Here is a 25,079-nt window from a genome sequence, read left to right as displayed (position 1 = left end):
CATCCGTGTGGATTTCAATACCCAATATGGATTATTACCACACTGACTGTGTGGATTTCAATACCCAATATGGATTATTACCACATCATCCGTGTGGATTTCAATACCCAATATGGATTATTACCACACTGACTGTGTGGATTTCAATACCCAATATGGATAATTACCACATCATCCATGTGGATTTCAATACCCAATATGGATTATTACCACAATGACTGTGTGGATTTCAATACCCAATACGGATTATTACCAAATTAACTGTCTGGATTTCAATACCCAATATGGATTATTACCAAATTAACTGTCTGGATTTCAATACCCAATATGGATTATTACCACATTAACTGTGTAGATTTCAATACCCAATATGGATTATTACCACATCATCCGTGTGGATTTCAATACCCAATATGGATTATTACCACAATGACTGTGTGGATTTCAATACCCAATATGGATTATTACCAAATTAACTGTGTGGATTTCAATACCCAATATGGATTATTTCCACATTATCTGTGTATTTTTATATCTTCTGGTATATTTAGATGCATTAAATAGGTATCAGTTTATCAAATATGCTTTTCCATATCATACCTATTAATAACTTGGATTACTGCACATACAGTAACAGAAAGTAATGTAACCATGGTAACAGAAAGTAATGTAACCAATCTTCCATGAATAATTATCTTATGCAAGATGTTTTCAGCATAACTATTACAAAATATTTATGAAAGTATCAAAGTGTAATGGTATTACCGAGAGTTCATCAAGAAATTGCACCATCTTTGACTTGTTCTTTGTAATGAATGAGTTCACTGCACTCATGTAAGCTTCCTGCAAAAAAAGGAGATTGCTGAGAAAGGGCTGCACTCCAAAGTATTGATGAGGAATGATAAAGATGACAATTCTGTTAGAAGCCTTTAACATCCGGCTCAAAGATTACACTACAGTATTGTTCAGACATGACCATGTGTACACGTCTGACTCCAAAATTAAAATTCTGAGACTCTAATTTTGCTTAATCTGTCTTGCACTCAGGAAGGAATTTTTTAAAAATTTAAAACTAAGCATAATCTAAATTCTTGAATGTTGACTTTAATCAAGGGCGTGGACGTGGATTGATGGAAAGAGTCACGTTTCTGCGAATGTCAGCTTAACAAAAAAGTCTCAGTCAGACTAAAAAGAATCGGATATCTGATTGGTTAAAATTAAATCACTGACTAAATTAATTCTAGTCACAGTTTGAATTTGTTTGAGAATTGTCTGAATGGACTATGAAGATGTAGCTCCTCTGCCTCTCATTTAAGACTGGAAATACAAGCTTATCAGGGTACAAGCTGTTGGCTTGGTCTGGTTTGGTTTTTCACAGAACAGTAACACTTCTAAGTTATACAGCCCAGAGCAAAGTAGAGTATCTTTCCACAGGAAATACCATCATGGCTGGTTTGGGTTTATCTAATGATGGCAATTGAATCACAAGTCTGTCATAAAATAACCATGACCCTGCAGCTCCACATAAAGTTTTGACAAATGAATTTACTCCAATTTTCAGTTCAACAAATTGATATGGAAGATGTAAATCTTTCATAAATTTTAACACAGGTCTCAATATACTTGATGATCCAGTATCCAATGTATAATGATAATGATTCTCATGTATCACTATTTCCCATAGCAACACAACCAGACTAATGGATTGGCTGTAAAGGGGAATAGTACAATCATGAGTAGTGTCTCAATGAACAGATGAATCAAATTAAAACAATTTACAAGTATGGATTGTATATTCTTAAGAGCTTACCGTTGTTTTTTTCTGAGTTTTTCGTGGTATACACTGTCAGCTGCCACCTCACACAGCAAATAACGCTCAAAGGGCGTTATGTAAGCTGTGTGAGTTGGCAACTGACAGTTTATACCACGATAAACTCAGAAAAAAACGTTAAACTCTTATAACTGAAATTTCAATTATTCATTATTTTATTTTGTTTGCATCATTAAAAAACAAAAATCTTAATTGAGCATAGTAATACATGTTTGGGTTTTTCTGTTACCTAGCTATTTATAGCACTTGGGATTGTCCTGCTCGATTGTAATAAGGTCATCATAATACCAGTCCTTCAACCAATGGAAGCCAAATTTATTCAATTATTTTTTTAAAAATTGTTAGAATGTTGTTTTCTTTTAATGCTTACTTTGTATCTGCCTTAACTGGCAGTGTTTATCTTATGCTGTACATGTGATTCTATTTATATAAGTGGGTATTCTTAGAAAAGTAGTTCTCCTTACAGTTCATACAGAAATAAACACAATTCATTTTGATCATGTGGTAACATGCTGACCAATGGAAATGTTACTTTCCTTTACCAGCAATTATTTATAGCTAACTATCACGCCTATTAGTATGGATTGCATATTCTTATTGTCAGCTAGCAGGCCTAATAGTTTGGATTGTATATTGTCAGTTAGCAGGTCTTCCAGTATGGATTGCATATTCTTATTGTCAGCTAGCAGGCCTAATAGTTTGGATTGTATATTCTTATTATCAGTTAGCAGGTCTTCCAGTATGGATTGCATATTCTTATTGTCAGCTAGCAGGCCTACTAGTATGGATTGCATATTCTTATTGTCAGCTAGCAGGCCTAATATTTGGATTGTATGTTCTTATTGTCAGTTAGCAGGTCTTCCAGTATGGATTGCATATTCTTATTTTCAGCTAGCAGGCCTTCTAGTATGGATTGTATATTCTTATTGTCAGCTAGCAGGTCTTCCAGTATGGATTGCATATTCTTATTGTCAGCTAGCAGGCCTTCTAGTATGGATTGTATATTCTTATTGTCAGCTAGCAGGTCTTCCAGTATGGATTGCATATTCTTATTGTCAGCTAGCAGGCCTTCTAGTATGGATTACATATTCTTATTGTCAGCTAGCAGGCCTACTAGTATGGATTGCATATTCTTATTGTCAGCTAGCAGGTCTTCCAGTATGGATTGCATATTCTTATTGTCAGCTAGCAGGCCTTCTAGTATGGATTGCATATTCTTATTGTCAGCTAGCAGGTTTTCCAGTATGGATTGCATATTCTTATTTTCAGCTAGCAGGCCTTCTAGTATGGATTGTATATTCTTATTGTCAGCTAGCAGTCCTACTAGTATGGATTGCGTATTCTTATTGTCAGCTAGCAGGCCTAATAGTTTGGATTGTATATTCTTATTATCAGTTAGCAGGTCTTCCAGTATGGATTGCATATTCTTATTGTCAGCTAGCAGGCCTTCTAGTATGGATTGCATATTCTTATTGTCAGCTAGCAGGCCTTCTAGTATGGATTGCATATTCTTATTGTCAGCTAGCAGGTCTTCCAGTATGGATTGCATATTCTTATTTTCAGCTAGCAGGCCTTCTAGTATGGATTGTATATTCTTATTGTCAGCTAGCAGGCCTACTAGTATGGATTGCATATTCTTATTGTCAGCTAGCAGGTCTTCCAGTATGGATTGCATATTCTTATTGTCAACTAGCAGGCCTTCTAGTATGGATTGCATATTCTTATTGTCAGCTAGCAGGCCTTCTGGTATGGATTGCATATTCTTATTGGGAGCTAGCAAGCCTCCTAGTATGGATTGCATATTCTTATTGTCAGCTAGCAGGTCTTCTAGTCTGGATTGCATATTCTTATTGTCAGCTAGCAGGTCTTCCAGTATGGATTGCATATTCTTATTGTCAGCTAGCAGGTCTTCCAGTATGGATTGTATATTCTTATTGTCAGCTAGCAGGCCTTCTAGTATGGATTGTATATTCTTATAGCTAACTATCATGCCTACAAGTATGAATTGTATATTCTTATTGTCAGCTAGCAGGCCTTCTAGCATGGATAATATCTTCTTATAGTTAACTATGATGCCTACAAAATATGGATTGTATATTCTTATAGTCAGTTTGCAGGCCTACTAGTTTGGATTGTACATTCTTATAGTCAGTTTGCATGCCTACTAGTATGGATTGTTTATTCTTATTGTCAGCTGGATAGTATATTCTTACCTTACTAATTAAATCCAAAATCTATAACAAAACAAATACTAATACTAACAAATATCCCTTGATAGCTTCCTATCTTACTGATAACCTATCTTTATAATGACTGTTTTGAGTAAAACGTTATGTATATAAAGTACAATAAACCAGAATATATTCACCAATAGCAAAGCTTCCTCTTCAAAATATTGTCTTTACAAGTCTTTATAAAACAGATTGTCTTACATAAAATGAAACCATCTTAAAATGACATTATAATTTCACCATTTGGTTCTTATAAAACATGGAACAATTCTATCATGGAAACAAAGGTTTATTCTTTTACCTGTTCTTATGACCTCTCATTTATGAATTCCTTTAAAATAGATTTTTATGGATTTTCCTGTTAATTTCCATGGAGAACAGCCTCTACTGCTGTCATTTACCACTCAGACAAATATTTCATATTTTAAATTTAAGTCATCTTGATGTCTCACCTTGGACCCAGATGAACCGATTCAAAAGATGTTAGCAAAAATCAGTGAAGCATGAAATACAGGTTGATGTGAATTACTCATTATGATGGTGTGGACTTCAATACAAATAGTGCCTTAGAACACAACTTAAATCCAATATTAACCAAAATGTGAGACTTATTTTTGTGCCTGGAGTGTATTACTTAAATAAATGCATCCAGTTATCAAGTGTCATGATTCTTAGTTTGATATTAAGCACAAACCGTGAAAATGAAAGAATGCTAAATACCTTGATCCTCCCCCCCCCCCATCTCAATGAACTAATATTACATATAATGCAGTTGGCTAAAGGATGATACAAAAGCTTTCCACTATTTGGTAAAAATCTTAATTGTTCAAAATTAAGCACTCAGATAACTGATAAAGTGGTATGATGATTGTTTACCTTTCCGCCGAATTCCACAAGGTTAGCAAGATTCTGCAGAGATTTGGCCACCAATTTTAATGTCCTTCCTGCTTGTTCTGAAGGAGTCTCTAAAAGATAATTTTGTTAACATTATAATTACAGATGTGACATAAGCATCATTTTTATTTTCAAAATGCTGCAAACAACCTGTAAAAAGAAGGTTATCATAATATTTGAATTTGTAACATTAGAAAATTGTACTTGAGAAAAAATTCTGTATAAGAGACAAAAACATTCCTCATCCTTTTTGAGACAAAACAAGTTATCAAATACGATTATTAAATATCCAATTTACCAAGCTTCAAAATTTGGTTTATGACTTCTATCATGTATCAAATTTATTATCAAAGAATTATGGTTTTAGTCTTTTTCTTTATTACATGCTACAAAGTTCATCTCTATCATCTTCCATGGCATCATTTTCAAAGGAAGAACATTTTCATTGCTAATGGAGTTATCAACCTTTACTCACCTGAAATAAGGTTGAAGGACTTTGGATTAAGTATTGCTGGACATAGAAGTCGAAGGAAAATAAAACCACTGAAATAAAATAGAACACTATCATGTAAATATCATTACTTGTACTGGTGAATGTGCCTGCCTTTTATTTTGTTCCTTTTTAACTAGAGAACCAATTCTGAAACACCTACAGATGTCAAAAAATGTAGGGACTGTTCCAGCTAAAATAATGCAACATAGTTGTCTATGGATTATTACACACTCAAACAAATTCTTTCATGTAATGGGCATCAAGGAAATATCATGCCTCTTGACTAAAAGTACAAGAAGCCTGCCATTCAACTTGGTATGTCATTTAGATTTATTTTGTCCTTACAACCTGGTATGTCCTTTAACCCTTAAAGTGCTATATTGTTTTTTAGTACAAGATCCCTCAGTGCTAAAAATGTTTGAGAAAAAAAGAAGAAAACTGCACCATTTTTAAATTGCATGTATTTCAATAAATATACACGATAGATACACAAACCTTATATGAAAAATGATGGTGGATGTCTAAACTTTAAGATTAGCATCAAGAAACATGTTAAGTTTAACATATTTGCATGTACAGGTGCAAATACAGGTAAAATGACAAGTTACAATTATATTTTGTCTGCATTTTTGTTGGTTTATTAATGGAAAAGTTCAAATATATATAAGAAATATTATGTATTCTTTAGTAGTTCAACCATGTACATATAATGTCTAAATTGTGAAAATCACATGTAAAGAAAAGATAACAGTTTTGTAAACATCCACTCTCTGAATCTCAGAGGTAAGTTTAGACCCCCAGAGTCGGTAATAAATGTTCAAGAAATTTTTTCACTTGTTATTTATTCTAATATCACCAAAACTGAGGTTCATATCTGGTGAATAAACCTCAGCAAAATGCTTTATGTTTTTTCAATCATTGGGCGGATCTTGTGTAAAGGGTCACCTTGATTGTTCTCGTTGTCTGCCAGATATAAATTGCTTAGAATAGCTAAAAATCTATCACATACTCTTTTTTTTTGCTGAAGTATGCGGTTGATATCACATCATCAGTAGCCCAGTAGGAATCAAGATCAGATTTATGTACCAAACCCATTGCTATAATCAATGTGAAAGAGTTTTATCTGCTCAGGTGTGACAAGCTGCCATTTCTTCATGCGACTGTTCTCCTTTAAGTCGGCCCCATGAACTCTCTGATCTGCATAACGATTTGTCTGATCTACTACCATATGCAATAACTCATCATAAAAAAAAGTATTAAATAGTCCATAGGTTCATTTTTTACCATCTTGACATTTAATTTTGAATCACAAGTGAATGGGGGGGGCCATCAGGCATGCCATCTTTTCTCATCCAGCCAGCATGTACATCAGACTCCAATTTTGGAATTTTTTTTTACCATGGGGTAAAAATGTGTCTGGGTCGGCAATGAGAAACAGTGATGGTCAGTCAACCAGAAAAACATTTTATTTTTTTTGCCTTGGTAAATTCACAGCACTCATGCAACACATTATCTTTGTGGTTATTATATACAATCAATTAAGCATAATTACAGTTCTACAACTAATTAAGCTCTTTACTTTAAAAACAAAACAATAGTCAATGATAAATATTGCAAGTGGGTGCTAAATTTTTGATACATTGAGTCTGCTTTTAACAAAATGCAGGTAGCAAATCATATTAGAAGAATATCTTTTCCTCTAAACAAACAGACTAAAGGAGTCCCACAAGTTATATTATTAACAATTGTCAAATAATCACCTTGAAATCTCTGACATGCTTGAAAACTGTCTATGACAAACTGATTAAGTTCATAGGCTATACTCATTTTGGATATAAAGTTTTATTCAAATATCTTCAGCGGTTGAAAAGTTGTAATCTGGACAAAGACACAAGAAAGAGTTACATTTTTTTCTTTGCTCTGTCTGCGGTATTGAAGCAGTTGGTGTGGCTATAGTATGTTACACAACACCAATACCTGAGAGGTAACTGGCAAAAGTTTTATTCAGGTATCTTCAGTGGTTCAAAAGTTCTACTCTGGACATAGATATAAGTCAACGTTTTATTTTTTTTTTCTTGTTGTAACCATTGCCTTTGAATAAGGTGTGTGGCTATGGTATGTGACTCACTCTCTGGTTAGGATATGTAACTGGTTAAAGTTTAATAATAAATATCTTAAGTTGTTCAAAGGGTATACTCCACACAAGAATGCAAGCCAGTGTTACATTTTCCATTACCTTTATCTTGACCTCGAATCAAGGGGTCTGGAAAAAGTATGCTGCACATTGTCTACCTATGAGATATTCTTGGGCCAAGTTAACTAAAAATCTCTCTAAATTGTTATGGGTTGGGCAAACAAGTCCTAATGAACAGACAGACACAATGGCAGATTGAAGGACAACACCATAATTTTCTTGACTTAAGATGGATGTATAAAAAATGGGTAATTCTTAATTTATTTTGCAGCATGGTGTAAGACTCCTAGCAATTAGACATTTGCTAAATAAACATATTTATCTAAACAGATGCTATTACTTTCCTTTCATGGGGAGTAGTAATAACAAGATTTTCAAGACAGATGCATCCTGGCCAAAGTGAATGTCACATTGGCAATATTTTCATTTAGGAACAATCAGACATCATGAAAAACCCCAATACTTATATGACCATCCATTCAGGAATAGTAGTGATAATAGGATTTCAAGATGGCTTCTGTGGCAGCCATAGTGGATGTCTGAATAGGATCATTTCATCTTAGGATCAACACTTAAGTCAATAATCAGAATCATACCTGACAACTCTTGTCCGTACATTTTCATCTTCAGGCCATTTCGCCATCACAGTTTTTTGGAGACAGCAACATATAAAACGAAGAACACTGAAAATGTAGCAAAAAAAGAGCTGTTACTTATTGTAAAAAAATAATTTGTCTCATTTACAACAAACTTTTAATTACAACTTGCTGAAATTGTAATCCTATTCTCTTACAGAATACTCAAAGTGTAGTGACAATTTTAAACTCATGCCGATATAGTTGCCACTGATCCACTTTGCCATTTATTTATTTTTCCTTGGAAAATAAATGTTTTATTTCTCATCTTGAATCACAGTATGTGAGACTTCTTTGCGACTATACAATGACCAATAATGCATGGACTCCGCATGGTGTTTACAAGATAATCACTGCAAGCTACAGTAAGTGTGCTAACAATATACAGCCTCTGTAAATTTGCAACTTTTCCTTTTCTGGAAAATAAACTTGGTTCTTTGACTTATTTCTAAATCTTAACTCACTGACTCAGTATGGTGTTTTCAAAAGTAATCTCCAACAGCCAAACATAATTACATTGCACAGTCAAGGTAAACTCCAGCTTGGACAAATTGATATATTTCACACAAATAATCAGATACATTCACTTGTCTTTTTATCCATGGACACAACCTGTTGATACTCCAGTCAAGCTCTTTTTGCGGTTTTGGCAAAGATTTGTTTAGCCTTCCTTTTTGACTGACTTTTTTGGCTCAATGTGCAATCGTTTCTTTTCCTTCTCAATGAGAGCCTTTTTTCCTTTCAAGCTGGTGCCTGTATTGGTGACATGCAGTGTACATATTCTGACAGAGAGCTACATCCGTTCTCTCATGCAAGAAATCTTTCTTCTTATAGTAATTAACTGCACTTTTTCCAGATGCCTTCTGGGCTTCAAATTTTTTTGTATGCAGCTTCTTTTGTAGGTGCCATTTCAAAACCTTTCAACCGCGATTGACAAAGAGCTGAGGTCACAAAATGCCAGTCCTCTAGTGTTCAGTTTTCTTATAAACTGACCAACTAAATTTCCGCTGACTTTTTGCTTCAGCCATTCCCATTTCCATAGTTTTTTTTAAAACCTTTATGTAAACCTCTCATGTCATGGTCTCTCTCAATAGCTAGGGATGCCATTTTTTTTGCTGCAAGCATGCTTCTTCTTTCCACCGCCATCAATTTCCATTACACGAAGATTCACTGGATGAATTTAAAGTTTTGACCAATCAGAATACTCTTTATGAGAGTCGTGGGCTAATTAATATATAGAACATTTCATTACAAGGGTCGTTGAGGAATGGGACCGAACAGACCATTAAAAAAAAACCGGATTGGATATGATTTATAACAATGGACTATGTCAAGAAAAATTGGATTCAAGTCAGGAGAAAAGCAGAATTTCGCTTTAAAACAGAGAAAAATCATGTCTGTTACTATCCAATCAAACATTACATAACAAATGACCATCTGTGTACTATCAAATCCAACATTATGTAACTAATGGCCATCTGTGTGCTATCCAATTAAACATTATGTAACAAATGACTGTGTACTATCAAATCCATCATTATGTAACTAATAGCCATCTGTGTACTATCCAATCAAACATTATGTAACAAATGACTATCTGTGCACTATCCAAAATGATTCAATGTAGTTTCATGATGAAAACAGTGAAATCAACACAATTCTGAAATACAGGATATCACATACTTGTTATATGGCAGAACTCAGTTTTGCACATCATACAGAGTAAAAACCCTGGGTACATGTTAATATACAGTTTTGCACATCAAGCAGAGTAAAAACCCTGGGTACATGTTAATCAATATACAGTTTTGTACCTACCTCATGCAGAATAAAAAACCTGGGTACATGTTAATCAATATACAGTTTTGTACCTACCTCATGAAGAGTAAAAACACTGGGTACGTGTTAATCAATATACAGTTTTGCACCTCATGCAGAGTAAAAACCCTGGGTATGCGTTAATCAAGATAAAGTTTTGCACCTCATGCAGAGTAAAACCCCTGGGTACATGTTAATCAATATACAGGTTTGTACCTCATGCAGAGTAAAACCCCTGGGTACATGTTAATCAATATATAGGTTTGTACCTCATGCAGAGTAAAACCCCTGGGTACATGTTAATAAATATACAGTTATACAAGCAAAATCACTAAAGAGTTGCATTGTGCTTTGAAGTGAAGTTAAGGATAAGAAATGAAATAAATGGCAAAGAAAAATTACAGAAATTATCGAATTTACTTCGAATCAATAATGAGATGGATTGCAAAAATTATTGACCAATGGAGTACACGAGTGAGATGGTGTCGTACAATGAAATAAAAGTGCCAAAATTAGTTTCAGACTGGATTTAGGTGGCAGCAGAGTTTATTTCCCTGATTCCTATGTTCTAAGGTACATTCTTCAGTAGTATGAAATACTGACTTTTCAAACTGTGCATACGCTGGACATTCTTCAGTAGTATGAAATACTGACTTTTCAAACTGTGCATACCCTGGACATTCTTCAATAGTGTGAAATACTGACTTTTCAAACTGTGCATACCCTGGACATTCTTCAATAGTATGAAATACTGACTTTCAAACTGTGCATACCTTGGACATTCTTCAGTAGTATGAAATACTGACTTTTCAAACTGTGCATACCCTGGACATTCTTCAGCAGTATGAAATACTGACTTTTCAAACTGTGCATACCCTGGACATTCTTCAATAGTATGAAATACTGACTTTCAAACTGTGCATACCTTGGACATTCTTCAGTAGTATGAAATACTGACTTTTCAAACTGTGCATACCCTGGACATTCTTCAATAGTGTGAAATACTGACTTTCAAACTGTGCATACCTTGGACATTCTTCAGTAGTATGAAATACTGACTTTTCAAACTGTGCATACCCTGGACATTCTTCAATAGTGTGAAATACTGACTTTTCAAACTGTACATACCCTGGACATTCTTCAGTAGTGTGAAATACTGACTTTTCAAACTGTGCATACCCTGGACATTCTTCAATAGTGTGAAATACTGACTTTTCAAACTGTGCATACCCTTTTCAAACTGTGCATACCCTGGACATTCTTCAGTAGTATGAAATACTGACTTTCAGACTGTGCATACCCTGGACATTCTTCAATAGTGTGAAATACTGACTTTTCAAACTGTACATACCCTGGACATTCTTCAGCAGTATGAAATACTGACTTTTCAAACTGTGCATACCTTGGACATTCTTCCATAGTATGAAATACTGACTTTTCAAACTGTGCATACCCTGGACATTCTTCAGTAGTATGAAATACTGACTTTTCAAACTGTGCATACCTTGGACATTCTTCAATAGTATGAAATACTGACTTTTCGAACTGTGCATACCCTGGACATTCTTCAGTAGTATGAATTACTGACTTTTCAAACTGTGCATACCCTGGACATTCTTCAGTAGTATGAAATACTGACTTTTCAAACTGTGCATACCTTGGACATTCTTCAGTTGTGTGAAATATTTTCTCTACTACATCACAGAGAAAATTTAATAGATGGGTTCGGTGGTTGTTCAGCTCTGCTTGACTCTCCACATATTGGGGATTTAACTGAAATGTAGAAAGTTAATGTTAGACTGGCATCATTTTCATTCTTAGCAATCTCAGATAATTTAAAGGATAACAGAGGTTTGCCATAATTTTCAACACATTCAATTTATTGTATCATGAACTATCATGTTAACTGCACACACAAAAAAACCCCTTTAAACCCAACCCAAAACCTGTCTGCAAACTTTTTCACTTTATTTGTTCAAATTAGTTCTGTAAAATATTTCTTTAAAAAAGACTCAAGTCTCACCTCGCAGCTAAGCTTACTATCCATGATTCTGCAAACACTCTCCTTGACTGCTACCTTAACGAAGTTTGTGGCTGTCATTTTCATAAATTGGTCCATCAATGTTGTAGCAAGAGAGGACCCCCTAAACAGTGTGGAAACCTCATCTGAAAACAAAGAAACAAACCTGAAAAATTAATTTGTAAGGGTCTGAAGGTTCTAATCATATTAAGATTTTAATAAATATAAATTTGTAATAAGTGTCATTTTGAACATGGCTCTTACACCTTTATATATCACAGGCAGGCAAATTCTTGGTTTTCCTTGGGTAGTAAAATTCATGGCTTAAACAGCAATTACCATGAAATTCTAACTAGAGTCTCTTGAAGGGGCTGACAATACTGGCCAAAAACAATTTCCAGGAAATCATCAACACGAGTACCTTAAATGGACCTACACTACTGGCCAAAAGCAATTTCCAGGAAATCCTCAACAAAAGTCCCTTCAATGGACTGATGCACTATGGGCCAAAAACGACTTCCAGGAAATAAAGATTATATCATTTCTTCTTTATATTAAACTGCTGAATGCAGATTTGCTGCTTTTAATGGAACTTCTGACACATTATTGGCTATATCATGATAAGAACATGGGGCTAAATGCCTTTCTTAAGGACACAGATGCAGCTGACCTTGGCAGATACTAAATCAATTATTCTTGGATTATGACTCCAGTGCTCTACAAAATGATCAAAGTAGCTTCACCAACTAAACCGGCTATTGTGGTAGCAAAGTTAGATACAATATCAGCTCAAATTTTATTTAGACCAAACTAGATATCATTAGAAGTCTTTTGATGAAAACTTCATGTCAACACAACCATCTATTCAAAAGAAATAATAAGATTTTGAAGCTGGCCATCATGGCACATGTATTTAAGAATATAAGATTGGTACCATTTCACTGGGGGTGGATAAACTGATTTTAATGTGTGTGTGATTTGGATTTTCAGTGTAGCTTTTGACAATTTTTCAGTCATATCTCTAAAATGTCTGCGATGTGACAATTTATAGTGATGTATAGCACTGTGTCATCATGCCATAAACCCAACAGATCATGTCCCACACAGTCACATTATCCTGACACCAGACCGACCGGTCCTAATGCTAACCTTTTAATGGGGCTCAGAGTGGCCGAGTGGTCTAAAGCACTATCCGTTACGGATCACTGCCATCACAACTCTGCGTGGGTTCGAGTCTCAGATTTGGCCAATGTGTACTGGACGCCATGTATACCCTATCGTGTGCTGAAAAATGGCATTAAACCCTACAACAACAACCTTTTAATGTGGAGTGCCAAGTGAGGCAGCTGCTAGTACCATTTTTATAAGTCTCTGGTATGACTCAGCCTGGGTTTGAAACCCGCTACCTTCAGTATCTGAGGCAGATGCTCTAACCACTTAGGCCACCAGAGCGGTCGAATTTTAATGTATACTTATGTCACTAATGCATAGCTTTCAGGACTATCTCAGTAAGGCAGCCAAAAAATTTCCTTAAGTTCAACAATTATCAGCATTAATGCGTTTCCTACTGCACCAACAACAAAAGATTCTCTATTTGGCATCGAAGACATTGGATGTGGACCTGAACGATGCATTTGGTATATTTGCTCAAAGACTTGTCCTGGCATATATATCACCTGAGATGCCCCAAACATGAAGTTGGAGAATCTGTGTACAGTTGTGTAGAAAATGTCCACTTTGCTACACCTGAAGGTCTGGGGCAGGGTTGTGGGCTGGTCTACCAGCAGGTCAAGAACATTGCTGAAGCAAAGTTGTTGGGGCCACAGAGGGGTTATCAGAAAGAGCTGAGCAGTGATCCTGTCTGTTTTTGTTCTGCACCTGCTCAATCAACTGGAATGGTGCAAAGGCATATGCAAGCAGACAATCCCACTTCAAGCTGATGGCATCCTCTGCCAAGGCCATTTGGTCTGAGGAGATTGTTGTTTAGACTTTGTTGTAAATGAGTCCACCAAAAGTCTTCCTCTAAGTCTAAAGAGATTGATGCAGAGACCATTCCATGAGGACTACCATGCCTCTCTTGGATAGATTATCTTTCACAGGGTTCATACAGATCAAGAGAATTGAAATTCAATGAGGTTTCAATGACCAATTTTCAGTTTTTAATGACTACTCATGGTATTAAGTGTTTGACTCACATACAACAAACAAATAAAAAAAATACAAACATAAATAAATTTAATGATATAATAAGGAAATGATATTTATAATAAACTCATCATAACTAGAATGTTAACCATTGCTGATTAGCTTTTATACTTTCTCCTCCAGCTCTAACTCATTCTTTAAACTGGTCTTTTACTTTTCCTTTACTTCTGAACCCATTTGATTGTGATATAAGTGTTAGTGTTCCTTTCTCTTCAGCTTTGTCTGCCAATTCATCCAAAAATTATATCACCAACAATCAGTTTCAATCCCAAGAATGATTTACACTGCTGTGTAGTTTTCTCTGCAAATAAAATAGTATCTCCAATCACAGCAAAGAAACATACATGTCTCAACATCTGTCACAGCACTTTACCGTATATAAATTACTGTAAATTACCATCATTAACTGAATTAAAAGGAATAATAAAAAATTTACCAAGCAGTGCTTAAATGCCTTAAGAGTTGCCAACTCCATGTTTTGTTTGTTGTTGTTGTTGTTGTAGGGTTTAACACCATTTTTCAGCACACGATAAGCTATACATGGCGGCCAGTATTAATGGTGGAGGAAGAACCCAGGAAAGAACCACCGACCCACGAGAAGCTACTGGCAAGCTTTCTCACATATCCACATTAGCTGAATCTGAGACTTGAACCATGCAAACAGAGGTGAGATGGCAGTGATCCATAACGAAGAGTGCTTTAGACCACTCGGCCACTCGGGGCCCCCTCCATGTTTTGGAATTCATGTCTGAGTAGACTTCAGAGGGGCTGTCCTTTTTACAAGATGAATACAGCAGAACAGAGTAATTGTGACTTGGTTGCACTGGCTATGTGCCAGTTTCACTAATATTTAGAGGTTCTGCAGACTGGCTGTGTGGGGAGCATCTTGGGGAAAATTAATTTGAAATCTGAATGTGAATAAAATACAAGAATATTCAACTTACTAATGCTTACACAATTTCAAGGGAAAGGTAGATGACACCATAACGTGAATAAAGTCTTCTTGACATGTAGGTGTGTCCAAAGTGTGTCTCTAAATACTAAGCTAAACAGGTTTTAGATGTCATCTGTGTTAGCATGCACTTAAAACTTAGTCATAGAAGCTGGAGAAGATGGTGTCTCCATCTCAGATTCATATGTACAAATCAATCTGTTTCTCCAGCAGAGCTTTGTTCAAGCTCTCATCGAAGAGTATTATAATATAATCTGTACCTTCTCTTCCTTTTTAAGCTGGGCTTTGAGGTAAGGGGCATTGCCAAAGGTTGTAAGCTAGGCAGTCTTCCTTCCACTGTAACTGTACTGCTGAGCAATCTTGCTGTCTGGGAACACCGACCAATATAGAGCACCACACACTCTGTAGACCGATGAAGAGTACCACTCACTCTGTAGACCAATATAGAGCACCACTCACTCTGTAGACCAATATAGAGCACCACTCACTCTGTAGACCAATATAGAGTACCACTCACTCTGTAGACCAATATACAGCATCACTCACTCTGTAGACCGATATAGAGTACCACTCACTCTGTAGACCAATATACAGCATCACTCACTCTGTAGACCGATATAGAGCACCACTCACTCTGTAGACCAATATAGAATACCACTCACTCTGTAGACTAATATAGAGCACCACTCACTCTGTATACCAATATAGAGCATCACTCACTCTGTAGACCAATATTGAGCACCACTCACTCTGTAGACCGATATAGAGCATCACACCCTCTGTAGACCAATATAGAGCATCACTCACTCTGAAGACCAATATAGAGCATCACTCACTCTGCAGACTGATATAGAGTACCACTCAGTCTGTAGACCAATATAGAGCACCACTCACTCTGTAGACCAATATAGAGTACCACTCACTCTGTAGACAGATATATAGTACCACTCACTCTGTAGACCAATATAGAGCATCATTCACTCTGTAGACCGATATAGAGCACCACACTCTAGAGTATGTAGACTGATATAGAGTACCACTCACTCTGTAGACCAATACTGAGCATCACTCACTCTGTAGACCAATATAGAGCACCACTCACTCTGTAGACTGATATAGAGTACCACTCACTCTGTAGACCAATATAGAGCATCACTCACTCTGTAGACTGATATAGAGCATCACTCACTCTGTAGACCAATAGAGTGCCACCCACTATGTAGACCAATACAGAGTACCACTCACTCTGTAGACCAATATAGAGCACCACTCACTCTGTAGACCAATATAGAGCATCACCCACTCTGTAGACCAATATAGAGTACCACTCACTCTGTAGACCAATACAGAGCACCACTCACTCTGTAGACTGATATAGAGTACCACTCACTCTGTAGACCGATATAGAGTACCACTCACTCTGTAGACCAATATAGAGCATCACTCACTCTGTAGACCAATATAGAGTACCACTCATTCTGTAGACCAATATAGAGCATCACTCACTCTGTAGACCGATATAGAACATCACTCACACTGTAGACCAATAGAGTACCACCCACTATGTAGATCAATATAGAGTACCACTTCCTCTGTAGACCAATATAGGGCACCACTCACTCTGTAGAACAATATAGAGCATCACCCACTCTGTAGACCAATACAGAGTACCACTCAATCTGTAGACCAATATAGAGCATCACTCACTCTGTAGACCAATATAGAGCACCACTCACTCAGCACAAGCTGAAACTATAATGACTGTTTACTACTTTTAAAGTCCATAATATTTCAACTTTCAGCACATCACTGCTTTGCATAAAATCTGTCACCAAAACTACACGCCAAATGCCAACTGTTGAAGCTGCAAAACCCTCTAAAGATGAAAGTCTTTTCTGATACAGACAACACCATGACAAAAAAATTAGATGTTTTTGTGCCAAGAGTATGAATGCTGTTTTTTCATTCTTTTGCATAGCTACTTAGAGCAGAAATGCCCATTCCTGCAATATTTGTGGTTCTCTTGCATAATATGCAAAGCGCTCTGTGCTACAAGGTTGCATCTTTCCTCAGCCACTTAATAAAGTCTTTGAATATGCATTTTTCCAGCATTTTCATATAACTGCTCATTCAAAAAACTGTTATAAATAAACCACATTTGCTTGACAGAAAATGTAAAACTCTGTTATGTGAAAGAGTGAGCATGCGTTAATGATGTTCTGTGAAAGGGGTGCTATGCATGATATCCATTTGCTTCCTTTGGATTCTGATAATGGAGGAAAGGCTTGCAAATGACAGAAAATGTTATCAAAAGTTAAAAAAATTATAATATTTAATTTTTGGGAAAATCGCTGAAATTCAATGACTCTCTAAGATCTAAGTGAAAATTCAATGACTTTCAAGGCCTTGAAATGTTCATTTCTCATTGGCTTTCAATGACCTTTAATAACTGTGCGAACCCCGTCAAAATATTCTTCTTGCCAGGAATATGATGAAGTCGGATGGTATTCTTTCTGAGGTAGCCAATCAACTGCAAAGAGAAGGGGTATGTGTGCCTCTATGTCACCTGTTGTTTGCTACAACATACATGTCATTGGAAGAGACCATCATGCAGCACCTCCTTTACGTGGTCGACACATCCTTGGACAGCTAAACATACTGCCTGCATTTCCAAATTGTTTGTGTGTAGGGTAGATTGTTTGTGAAGAAATTCATCCTCATGTATACAAAATCCTGAGAAGAAACCAGCATGATTTCTCTAGGTTTGGTAAAAGACCCAGCTGTGTAACTATGGACCATCAGCGAAACAGATCTTGAATGAGGGACTCTAAGTGGTCATTGCAGCTTGTCATCAAAATACTGGAGGATAATGAACTCAATGACCTTAAGTAGGTGGCAACTACTCCCATTACTCTGGTAAAGGCTACAGGTTCAAAAGCTTTACCAAATGAACAAGTGCAAAATTGGTTTTTCTGTCAAGACAAAAGCAGAGATACTTCCTGTGAGAAGGTAAAAATTGGATGTAAAAGTATGTATCATGGAGGTCTCAAGAGGTCAATGGAGACCAACCGCTCAGCCAGCCTTATGGCAATCTTGACTAAGGCTTGGTCTCCATCCTGAGCAGTTCCTCATGAAGGAACTTCTTTATAGTGGAAAGGTTAATAATCAGGCAAAACTTTTATTCCTTTTGTCTGATACCAGGAAAATCAAGGAGACTGGTAATTTAACAACCTCTCCACAGAGCCCTTATAGAGAAGGGAGTATACCTCATCCCCTAACAAAACCAGATCTGACTGGTGAAAAAGCATGGTGGGAAGCCGTATCCTCCATTTATTATAAACAGAGTTCACTCGTTACCCAATATGCTCAACCAGGCCTTTGAAAAGATGGCTGATTGACCACCTACGGTAAATGATGGATGCAGGATGCACTACATGAAAGGGAGCAAGTCCTTAAATTTGCTCCATCTCCACCTTTCAGAAAAGGTAGAGAAGCCCCAAAACTTCCTCCCTGGTCCTTTCCAGTGAACCATCAAGCACCTGATGGGTAATGGAAAGTTTGGACTGGGTTTTCTTCTTGGACTGGGGCTGCATCCATTCAAAGATCTTCACTGATGGGAGTGGGATGATCATGATAAATGCACCTACAAGCCAGTTTTGACGGGCCAGAAGCAGATGTGTGGGACCAGTGTTGTTGGTCCTTCATGTCTTCAGAGGCTGGAAAGAAATTGAGCCTTCCAATGTGGATCTCTAAAGAAGAAGCCCAAAGCAGGTTCTTATTATGCTCCTTGTGCTCATGAAGGTTTTAGAAGTGTCCAGAGCAACACTTTCGTACAGGTGGAGCAGCTCTGCTGACAGCACCATGGACAAGGCTAGGGCATGCCTAGATGTTCTGGAAACTACCTCCAGCAATTGCTGTGGCACTATCTCTCCTCCTTCAAAAGGCTGAAGAAGGCTGCTGAGAACAGATCGCCATACAAGGCTATGGTGACAAGCAAATTAGCCATAAGTTCCAATGTCTCCAGTATTTTAACTTGAAGTTGCATACAGGATCCTGTGGGAGGGGGTGGAGAGAGGGGGAGAAGAATAAAGGAGCCATGCAGGGGAGTGTGCTCTGTAGCTAGTCAGAGACTAGACGTCTCAGCATAATGCATTCACTTATAATATTGTATCCAGATTACTGATTAAAGCCAGTTCTAATATCAATATTGTTTCATAACATGAACATAGTCTAGGACAAAGTTTATCATTAGCACTTTCAATGTGTCTTATAATATTGTATTTCTTGCATGAACATTTGGGCATTTCATTCCAAAGGGTTAAACATATATCCGTGCATACATACTGGCATGCATGCATATTATTTATATCCATCCAACCATTTTTCATATTATTTACATCCATCCACACATGCATATTCCAAATTATTTACATACATCCATACATACATACTTCATATTATTTACATACACCCATCGATCAAAGACTCCATATTATTTAAACACATCCATACATACATACTCCATACTATTTACAAACATACAGATATACTTACTCAATATTATTTACATACATCCACACATACTTCCTCCATATTATTTACATATATCCATATATACATACATACTTCATAATATTTACATACATCCACATATAATCCATATTATTTACATCCATGCATACATACTCCATATTTACATACATCCATACATACTCCATATTATTTACATACATCCATCCATCCATACATATTCCATATTATTTATATACACCCATTCATCCATACTCCATATTATTTACAAACATTCATACATAATCCATATTATTTACATACATCTGCACATACTTGTCCATATTTACATACATCCATATTTACATACATACTTCATATTATTTACAAACATTCATACATAATCCATATTATTTACATACATCCATATTTACATACATACTTCATATTATTTACATACATCAATACAAACTCCACATCATTTACAAACATCCATACAATTCATATTATTCACATACATTCATCAATACTTACATACTCCATATTATTTATATACATCCATACATACTTACTCCATATTATTTACATACATCCATACATACTTACTCCATATTATTTACATACATCCATACTCCATATTATTTACATACATCCAAACATACTCCAAATTATTTACATACATCCAAAGATACTCCATATTAATTACATACATACATCCATACATACTCCATATTATTTACATACATCCATAAATATTCCATAGCATTTACATATATACTCCATATTATTTACATCCATCCATCCATACATACTCTATATTATTTACATACATCCATACTCCATATTATTTACATCCATCCATCCATACATACTCCATATTATTTACATACATCCATACATACTCCACATTATTTACATACATCCATATATACATACTTCATATTATTTACATACACACATCAATCTATCTGTCCATAAATATATGATGGCATGCATGCATATTATTTAGAAATGAAAAAATGGCTTATTTTGTAGAAGGGTATCATTTAGTGAGCAAAGCCATGATGGAATTAACTACCTGTATATCAGCTGGATCTAACTGCAAACTGCATTGACCCTGCTGTTGCATAATGTGCTGGCAGATCTGGATCCATGAAGTTTGTCAGAAGTAATCAGAAGAACAATAACATAAGCCCTATGGTTTAAACTGAATTACATTAAACATGTTTACTGATACTCTAAAAGATGCATTTAAGAAGACAATTTTTTATAACGACCAAATTTACTTCAAATAAGTTTTAATAGGCAAACATGTGTACAAGGTCACCTGCATTAAGAAATCAACAACCTTAAAATAATCATCTCTTAAGCCATCACCTATCTTTAAAGGTCACATTTCTCACTACCCGAAGGTGACTATCTAAGACAGGTTTTAACTGCATGTATGCTCACCATCTTTCTTGATCTCATACAAGGGTGGTTGCTTAAGACAGGTCGGGCTGCATGTGTAATCACTTCAACTATTTCATACCAAGGTGGTGGCTTAAGACAGGTCTGGCTACATGTGTAATCACCCTCCTTAACTATTTCATACCAAGGTGGTTGCTTAAGACAGGTCTGGCTACATGTGTAATCACCCTCCTTAACTATTTCATACCAAGGTGGTTGCTTAAGACAGGTCTGGCTACATGTGTAATCACCCTCCTTAACTATTTCATACCAAGTAGTTGCTTAAGACAGTTCTAGCTGCATATATAATAACCCTCCTTAACTATTTCATACCAAGGTGGTTGCTTAAGACAGTTCTAGCTGCACATGTAATAACCCTCCATAACTATTTCATAACTAGGTGGTTGCTTAAGACCGGTCTGGCTGCATACTTAATCACCCTTCTTAACTATTTTATACCAAGGTGGTTGCTTAAGACAATTCTAGCTGCATGTATAATAACCCTCCTTAACTATTTCATACCAAGGTGGTTGCTTAAGACAGTTCTAGCTGCACATGTAATAACCCTCCATAACTATTTCATAACTAGGTGGTTGCTTAAGACAGGTCTGGCTGCATATTTAATCACCCTTCTTAACTATTTTATACCAAGGTGGTTGCTTAAGACAGTTCTAGCTGCATGTATAATAACCCTCCTTAACTATTTCATACCAAGGTGGTTGCTTAAGACAGTTCTAGCTGCACATGTAATAACCCTCCATAACAATTTCATAACTAGGTGCTTGCTTAAGACAGGTCTGGCTGCATGTTTAATCACCCTTCTTAACTATTTTGTACCATCATACCAAGGTGGTTGCTTAAAGCTGACCTGACTGCACGTGTCCTTGCCCTCATTAGCTACTCATACAATTATGGCTGACTAATGCACATTTGGCTGCATGTATGCTCACCCTTGTTAGCTATCTCACACAATGATGGCTGACTAAGAAACATTTTACTGCATTTATACTCACCCTCTTTGGCTATCTCATAATCATTCATATTCTTAAGTAGAACTCGAACTTGTCGTTCATGTCTGAATAGATTCAGCAAGGCTCTGGCTAACACCACTCTATCATTTCCACACACATTGGATAGTTGAAGAATATGACCAAAGTCATTCAGTACAACCTGCAAACAAAGAAGACTTATAAAACACTGATTATACACCTAACTAATGAAATGTAATAAAATAACTGACACTAGAGTATATACAAGTCTGCTCAAGTTCAACTTAAGGTAAGAGAAAAACGCATGTGTTATCATCAATTTATTAAATCAGTTACATTAAAAAAAAAAAATTTTTTTTGGAGTTAAATGAAATGTGATTATAGGAGCATGAAATATAGGGTTATTATCCTCCAACCCATTTAGTTTCATGACGGCACATAAATAAAGCTGGTTGCCGCAAGGATTTGATAAATCTGGGCACTATCCTCCTCTGATAATGAAAAAAGAGGGGGCCAATCTAGTCAAAGTCATTAGGCAAAAAAGTAACTAAATATGAACAAGAGTGTTATAATGTATCCCACTTGTAAGTGGTTACAATATGAAAATTTAAGTTCTTTTCTTCACCTCATGTTTAAAAATTTTGTTAAACACATGCTAGTAAAAAAAAATTAAAAATAAAAATCAGTTGCATTTCTACCATAGTCAATCACTGATATATCCATCCTTAAGTTGTTTGAAAAAATAACTGAATGTCTGAACTTTGCTGTCACATAAATGTTCAAATGAAATGAATACTCTCCAACACCACATCCAGTACAGACTTGTTCTTTGAAAGTATAACAAGGAATCATGAGTCAACATAAACATGAAGATCATGTAGCATCATTAGTGTTTATGTGTGTGTGTGATTAGGATTTTTAATGTAGCTTTAACAATTTTTCAGTCATATCGCTACAATGTCTGCAGTGTGGCAGTTTAAAGTGATGTCTAGTACTGGTGCATCATGCCACAGACATGTAGCATGATGTCCCACCCAGTCACATTATCCTGACACCAGGCCAACCAATCCTAACACTAACCTCTTAATGCTGAACGCCCACAGAGGCAGCTATTAGTACCATTTTTGTAAGTCTTTGGTATGACTCAGCCTGGGTTCAAACCCATGACCTCCTGGTTCCGAGGCAGATGCTCTAACCACTAGGCCACCGGAGCAGTATAGCATCATTAGTGCCTATGTTCCAATGTTGATCCATGAATAGAACAAAATAACGTAGATTAAGATCTGATAGTAAATTATATAATGGCAGTCTAATAATATAAGACCTTGACCCTGGTATGTTGTTGTTGTTGTTGTAGGGTTTAACGCTATTTTTCAGCACATGATAGGCTATACATGGCAGCCAGTATTAATGGTGAAGGAAGAACCCGGGAAACCCGGAAAGAACCACCGACCCTCGAGAAGCTACTGGCAAGCTTGCTCACATATCCACAATGACCGAATCCAAGACTCGAACCTACACAGAGGTGAGATGGCAGTGATCCGTAACAGAGAGCGCTGTAGACCACTCTGCCACTCGGGGCCCCGACCCTGGTATGTATGAGGGGGGGGGATGGTGCCTTACTGTCCTAACAACCAGTGCCATTGAGCTCTGTTCTAGCTGTATCAACAGGAAAACTGCGGAACAAGTTTTCAAGAATTAGGCAGCATATTCTGAAACAGTTTCTATCTTTACTCTGATGTCTATTTCATTATCAGGTAAATCCAGACACAAATTACTGGCTGCACTTGTCGAATTGTTGACAATATTTTCAGTTCTTTCAAGAGCGATGGTACCTTAGGAATGCCAAAGCTAGGTGAACTAAGGATGCAATTTCTTTAATGTAATGAATATGTCTCATCAGATTCAGTGGAATGCAATTAAACATAATCATTTTGGTAAAGAAACTTAATGGTAATTAGGCATTCTTCAGCTATCATCACTTTCAAACATACTTCACAAGAAACACTGTACTGGATCAAAACTTTTTGGCATGATTATGCCTGCAAAGATTCAAAAGCTTTTTGGGGGAAAATTTTCAATTTTTAGTGGGATTTTCACAACTACCTGAACTAAATACAACCATGAAAAAGTGGTCTGTGCAAACAAACTAAATGCAAAAACAATGTATTGACAATGACAGGAAAAGTAATTTATTGTGACCTTCTTTTTTGCTCACGCTGAGCAGTACCCAGCCAGATTTCTTTTGTTGTTGTTGATTTGGTGTCCTACAGCACAGAAACACAAGTAGTTCTGTATTGCCTTACCCGAGGTCACATCATGGTAGCCAGCCAAGTCTGATCAGATGGTATGATCTCAACTCACACCCTTTCAGTCACGAGTCCAGCATGCTAACCACCCAACAAGATAACTGTATACAAAACAGTGCCAAGAAACAGGCACAAAAATTTACAGAATCACTGGAGCATGAGAATTAAGTTACTTTGTTCTACTTTTGCCTGTGGTGAAGCTGAACCCATCCATCAAGTTTTATGACTGTACATACAACAAAAAATGCAAACATTCAATAGCAACAAGAATGAAGCAATTGGAAAAGTGATCCCTAAGTCATAACTGATGTCTAGTATTCACTGTGTTAACAAGTTGTCGAAGTCTCTGTGTTAAGCACACAAAGGAATGAAAAATCCTTAATAAAACAAAACTACTGCCAGCTTTGCGGAAAAATGTGACTGCTACAGAACCTGAAACATGTAATTTTACCAATTTGCATTCCATTTAGTTTCTGCTTGCATTCATGGTTAAATTTCAATATCATCTTATTTTTCATTTAAGGTCTCAAAAAATGCATTCCGATTTTGC

The 25,079-nt window shown here is 36.3% G+C and overlaps 1 protein-coding gene across 2 annotated transcripts in view; it reads right to left on the bottom strand.

Annotated features, from left to right (window-relative positions):
* LOC149800698 (ras GTPase-activating protein 1-like) overlaps positions 1 to 25,079 on the bottom strand; it is a 120,416-nt gene that overhangs the window by 19,935 nt on the left and 75,402 nt on the right. For both annotated transcript variants that reach the window (XM_089954732.1, XM_089954733.1), the window contains 7 exons: positions 22,245 to 22,401; positions 12,120 to 12,262; positions 11,754 to 11,869; positions 8,240 to 8,326; positions 5,432 to 5,499; positions 4,939 to 5,027; positions 766 to 843 (listed from right to left, as the gene is read on the bottom strand). In XM_089954732.1, the coding sequence (XP_089810858.1) occupies positions 766 to 843; positions 4,939 to 5,027; positions 5,432 to 5,499; positions 8,240 to 8,326; positions 11,754 to 11,869; positions 12,120 to 12,262; positions 22,245 to 22,401 (738 nt within the window). The remainder of the gene's footprint in view (positions 1 to 765; positions 844 to 4,938; positions 5,028 to 5,431; positions 5,500 to 8,239; positions 8,327 to 11,753; positions 11,870 to 12,119; positions 12,263 to 22,244; positions 22,402 to 25,079) is intronic.

This window comes from Sinohyriopsis cumingii, chromosome 4, assembly GCF_028554795.1.
Source record: "Sinohyriopsis cumingii isolate HCF-2022 chromosome 4, ASM2855479v2, whole genome shotgun sequence".
NCBI lineage: Eukaryota > Metazoa > Mollusca > Bivalvia > Unionida > Unionidae > Sinohyriopsis > Sinohyriopsis cumingii.
Note: the sequence above shows the minus strand (reverse complement) of the source record. Positions and strands in the feature narration are given on the sequence as shown.